Genomic DNA, 6,112 nt, shown 5'->3' with positions numbered 1-6,112 from the left:
CTTTACCCATGGATGCACAATAACAACGGACCATATCGCCTTACTGGCATCCCACGGAGCTGTAATGATGGATATATTGCACATGTTTGCTGTAATTCATCATTTGTTAAATATTATACTACATGGGCTGTATGATGTAAACCTTGTACCGTAAATGTTGTATTAAATAAAGTTAATATTACCGACGTAGATTAACGTTCCTGTAGCTTCTTATTGCACTTGCAATATACCATTAAAAGAGTTGAACGTAGCTGTTTGCTATTATGCCGACTATATATTAAGTCGTCATATTTATACATATATCAATAAAGATATGTGTCAAAGCTCTAATCAAATTAACAGTTGTATTAATTATAATTGTATATATATATGTATATTGCCTGTGTTGTATATGTATATACACAAATGAACAACCTTGTGTTTTTTCAAAAGTTTGTATTGTAGTGTTTATTTTAGTGTTGTTTTATTCTTATCCACATTTTGATTTCAGAGCACAGGACAGGAGAATGCTGGGCACAACATCACGCTCAACAGTGAAGCTGGCAATGCTGAACAAAACCAGTTATAATATTTATTCCGCTCAAAAAGTGAAAGCTTTACGAAAATGTAATTAAAAATACATAAGCATTTCAGGTAGAAATGAGCATTTAGCATAGCATCAGGCTTCAACATATACATTTTTATATATTACCAAGTGGTTTCATGAACAACCCACACAAGTATCATGCTAAATGAAGCTCTGTTGCTTGGATATCACTAGATCCTGATGTCAGCGTAATATAAAAGTACATAACGATTGACGTGTAACTTAGCATAATTTACTAGCTAGCCGCTAGCTGCTAACTGCCGCCTCGTTAATATAAATCCAGTACCATGCTGTCATGAACGCGCGGTGCTGTTACGTGTACGCAAATTCACGTGCTTGATGTGAACGAGCCTTTTGGGCGGCGTGGTTAAAGTTGCGCATGCTCTATGAGTGCACATAGGGGTACTTCTCAGGCATGCCGGGTAATCTGTGACGTTTCGCTCTCTCAAAAGTTGGGCCATTTTGTCATCATGCGCCATTGAGCAACTCTCATAGGAATGAATGAGAACCCACCTCCCACGCTGTATCGACTTCTTATTATACATCCATGGCACGGTCCCGTGGGTTAGATGCACGTTCATAATGCAGAGGGAAATAACTCTCAGAATAACGTTATTAGCACATTTTTACAACTTGAGGAACGAATGTTTTTAATAAGGGCTATACAAGTGTTCATACTTGGTAGTTTATTTAGTTTAAAAAAAATTATCCAACGATTTACAGTCCATTCTTTCCCCATGTAAGTCAATGGGAAAAAGTGTTTCCGGGCCTGGCAACCAAACGGAAGTGTAGTACCGCCGTTTGGCCAGCACGAATATTTTCCTCTGAGTCTGGCGCACTTCCTGGGGGCTTGGAGGATACACGCGAGCAGACTACGCGGAAGTGTTTTCACTACTCGCGTATAAAAGCTCCGCCCCCACCTTCACAGAGGTCCATTTCAACACAGGAAAACCGACAACTGGAAGATGAGTGGAAAAGCGTTGCATAAATGTATAAGTGCTCACAGCTCCGTGGGAATTATTATGTGCAATTCATTTCTAAAAGGCTTTCACATTACTATAATTATATTTTTATTTAAATGTAGGCTATTTACACCAATACGGAACACAAAAGCAGGACCAACCATCATACATAGAATTCCTTGACTAACAAGAGAAAGATTCATTCATTTAAATAAATATTTAACAACAAATGGGCCGGTTCTAAAGGGTTATTCAGTTAAGCCCGATGAGAGGGGATACAGCTGTGCACATGTCATCATTAACAGACGTCGTTTAAGAGTAACGTTTGAGTGAACGAGGACATCCCAATTAATACCTGAGGACTCCTCTGTCCTCGCGTCACCTCCTCGTGTCTCTCGCTCGCATCTTACGGAGGTGGAGCTAAGATGCAAGGAAGGGACGCGAGTGAGGGAAAGGAGGAGTCGAGGAGGGGTATTGGGATGAGGCTACTGTGAACAGTCAGGAAGACTCAGATCTAACTAACCTTATTTAACCGAAAGGAAAATGGCAACAACAGGGCTTGGGAGAAAGAAACAAGCTGATATTTGGGACTAAAATAGTTAGTTTTCTTTGACTAAAATAAGACTAAAATGCTCAGACTAAATTAAATCAGGATGGAGGTGAGTAAATATGACTAAAACTAACAAGGACATTTGACACAGGCCTAAGTAAAAAAATAGCTGACACAATTAACAGAATTTGTTTCAGAAGTTTCCCCCACACTATGTAATACACATCATTTTCAAACAAATGATATAACACACCTACCTTGCAGTGAAAGCATCGATGAGCCACTCTAAATCCTGTATCTTGAATGGGAACATCACAAGATGAGTGCTGTTGTCCAGATTAGTAGCAGTCATTGGATACATCACCCGATGTGTGGTTTTGTTTCCGACATCTCTCTCATAGCCTTTGGTTGGGCCTCCGTTGATTCTAAATGGTACAGAGGATATACATTTGAACATCATATTTTAAAGAACAGGGCTAACCTCTTGTGGAAGATAGATACATTTGGGCTTACTTGGATTACTATTTATTTAGGTTATTTATTGGATTTCTGTGACACTACATCGACAAATATTGTGTCAGGATTTCTTAAATGTTCTCAATTTTAGCATTCAAATAGCATGCATTTCACTAAAGACTGAGGATGAGGATTTACTGTACCTTATGACGGTATCATGCAAATCTATTAGAGGTCCGTAGTGTGATCCGTTCAAATTACCAGAATTTCCCACAGCCGCACAAGTCCTGCAGCGATTAGGGCTGGGTTTTGGCATATCAATACTGCGAGGGAACATCTGAAACACTTTCTCCGCTGTTTTTTTGTACACATTGAAGTCACGTCTGTCCGTCTGTATTCCCTGAAACACAAAGCAAAAATAAGTTTTCTTTAAGTTTTACATTTTGATCCAGCTGGTAATTTTGCTAGCTATCCGTTTAGAAATAACTTTATCAGCTAACATTAGGAAGCCTCCAACACTAGATCCACGCAGCCTATCTAAGTTAAAGCTAGCTGGCTGGATTCAGCTTGCTTTCTAACACTATTATTTATTACTTACCCCCGTGGATCTTAGAACAGCAAACTCCCTTGACATTTTTAAAAGCAAATTAAAAACCTATTTTTAAAACATGGATTTTAATTTCGGTTAACTTTCAATTCTCACTAGTATCATTGTCCATGTTTTACTGTATTATTTTGATTTTATTTATTTTCTGTTTTGCTTTTATTTTGCTTTTATTTTAACATATTATCACTGTAGATGTTTGATCTTGTTCTGTATTAATTTTAATATTATTTTTATATTGTTGTTATGTTTTCTGTAAAGCACTTTGCGCTGCTTTGTGCATGAAAGGTGCTATACAAATAAAGTTTATAATTACGAATGATATCTTAAACCAGGGGTGTCAAACTCATGGCCCGGGGGCCAAATCCGGCCCGCGACTTCATTTAATGTGGCTCCACAAGAGGTCTGAAAGAATATAATACGTTTATTATACGGTTACATGCCGATTTACAGAAGCACGTTGCCCATAAACTACATGTCCCACAATGCATCTCAAATATGATTTTTTTTTTCAGAATTTGACTTTTTTTCTTCAGAATTTGACATTTTTTCAGAATTTGACTTTTTTTCTTAAAATAAATAATTTTGTGACATTCTCACTGAAGAGACTTCCAATGATTTCCCCTAGACTTCTGCTTTCAGACGTAGTTAATTATGAAGTTATTACCCTATCCGATAATGATCCAATGCAGAGGCAATAATGTATATAATACATACGTTTATATTAAATATTTACATATGTACTGTATATATATATATAGTCTTAAAGTTACAACCGGCCTTTTGAGTGCAACCAAAATGCTGATGTGGTCCGTGATGAAATTGAGTTTGACACCCCTGTCTTAAACCAATACAATTAGTGGATATGTTATTGACTAGCTTGCCAAAGTACTTTACAATCCTCTGTGATCCATGCTACTGAATGTGCTTATGTATTTTGATAATAGGTGTTAGCTTTAGCCAAACAGCAAACAGGTTGTATAACTGGCAGTTGCTTTTTTAATAGCCAAAAGTGATGGAAAGATAGAGCAGCCAACTACCCTAGTGTTAACTAATTTAAGGTAGGTATAACTTAGCCACAAGGCATGAATCTGGTGTTTCTTCGTAACGTCAGTAATTTCAAGCATCAGGCTGGTTGGTATTATGGAAGTAGAGACAGCAACGGTTTTTTGATTATAGGATATATGATTGTAATGTAATTTAGCATTGTTTTGACCAATGTCACATCATTTTTGGCAAGAAAGCGTTAAACAGTTTCTAAAGGGTTCCGATAAGGGTGAGGTTTATTTTTTTCAAACAGATAAAATAGCTTCAATAATAACAATTACAGACTTTCTTTAAATATTTTAAAAGTTGATATTTACCCTCCACCATTTAAAGTCCTCCTCTGAGATATTGTTTTTCGGTGTCAAAAAGGGCTCCGGTGAGGCTTTCGTCATCTCACTCAACCATGGCTCATACTCCATCATACATTTGTTACATGCACAAACACTTTGGTTCTCTGGAGGGGAAAAGGACTCATGGTACACAGATGAAATCCATGAAGATGAATGAAACACTCCAATGGCAGTGATCAACAATAGGAAAATGCAAACCAGGATTTCCCTCTTCATCTTGGCAACTTGAGGTTCTTGACTGAGGATCTGGGAATACAAAATGTGAGAAATACAACGGTGAACCTAGGTGAATTTGATAACCTTTTAGCATAACAAGTAACATACTTAACCCCAATTGTCACTGTGGAACCAACTTAAGGCTCCTTTAAAACAAAGTCAGTCAACATCTTGGCAAGATGGCCACAGTTCAGTTGGTCTGTTTGACCTGTCTCTGTCCTTTATAGGGATGCTGGATACCAGTGTTTGTGTGTGACAGTACAGGGAGTAATGTGTTGTAAAAATAAATAAATATTTTCTGTTCGAAGGGGCCCTGTTAGACTTTTGCGGTTTTCCATTTCCTGTAGTTTGTTATATAGGTTTTTTGTGCATGTAAATGGTCTGCAAAGCCTAAAATCCCTGTGTAGTCTCCAGAGGGAGTGTCACGATCTTAGTTTTATGTCACGGTTTTGGTTTGGTCTGTCTTTTCATGGTTTTATTTTGCTATTCTGTTCTCCCTGTGTCTTGTCTTCCTCCCTGTCGTTAGTTTCCCTGGTGTGTCTGATTGTCTGATTGTGTTCACCTGTTGCCCTTGTGTTTCTCCTCCCCTGCCCGGCTGTTTCTCGTCTCGTGATTACCCCTCCCTGTATTTAGTCTTGTCTCTTCCTGTGTTCGGTGTTGGTTCATTATTTTGTCGTTCATGTCTCCCTTCATGTTGGTTACAGTCACCTTTGTTTGGATGCTCTCGTACCTGTTCATAGATTCTTGTTTTTTCAGCTTTTGAAAATAAAGCTCGCCTTTTGTTTCCTTTTGAAACCTGCTTCCTCCTCAATCTGCATTTGGGTCCTATTTTTCCCCAACCGTGACAGGGAGTTTCTCCAGAACATAGTTGCATCACTGCGTAACATTGCACTCCTATTGGTTAGCGCTATAACACATTGTACGTGATAGGCTAAGGGGTGGGACATCTCTTTAAAGTAGAGACACTACATACTGATATACACCTGAACATCAGCAGGAGAGGACTCTTTAAAGTAGAGACACTACATACTGATATACACCTGAGCATCAGCAGGAGAGGACTCTTTAAAGTAGAGACACTACATACTGATATACACCTGAACATCAGCAGGAGAGGACTCGTTTAAATAGAGACACTACATACTGATATACACCTGAATATCAGCAGGAGAGGACTCTTTAAAGTAGAGACACTACATACTGATATACACCTGAACATCAGCAGGAGAGGACTCTTTAAAGTAGAGACACTACATACTGATATACACCTGAACATCAGCAGGAGAGGACTCTTTAAAGTAGAGACACTACATACTGATATACACCTGAACATCAGTCTAG

General features: G+C 38.3%; 1 protein-coding gene across 1 annotated transcript; it reads right to left on the bottom strand.

The window, feature by feature from the left end:
- Positions 1–2,355: 2,355 nt before the first annotated feature.
- On the bottom strand, positions 2,356–4,597 carry LOC104951201 (CMP-N-acetylneuraminate-beta-galactosamide-alpha-2,3-sialyltransferase 1-like; the record flags this gene model as incomplete). Its single annotated transcript, XM_010777836.1, has 3 exons — positions 4,523–4,597; positions 2,758–2,954; positions 2,356–2,523 (listed from the first exon to the last, which is right to left on the bottom strand). Coding segments are annotated over exons 1-3 (440 nt in total), but the record flags the coding sequence as incomplete, so codon positions are not given.
- Positions 4,598–6,112: the final 1,515 nt, after the last annotated feature.

Source organism: Notothenia coriiceps, unplaced genomic scaffold, assembly GCF_000735185.1.
Source record: "Notothenia coriiceps isolate Sejong01 unplaced genomic scaffold, NC01 NC01_scaffold00018683, whole genome shotgun sequence".
In the NCBI taxonomy this organism is placed as follows: domain Eukaryota; kingdom Metazoa; phylum Chordata; class Actinopteri; order Perciformes; family Nototheniidae; genus Notothenia; species Notothenia coriiceps.
The sequence above is the reverse complement of the archived record's forward strand: the minus strand, read 5'-3'. Positions and strand labels throughout refer to the sequence as shown.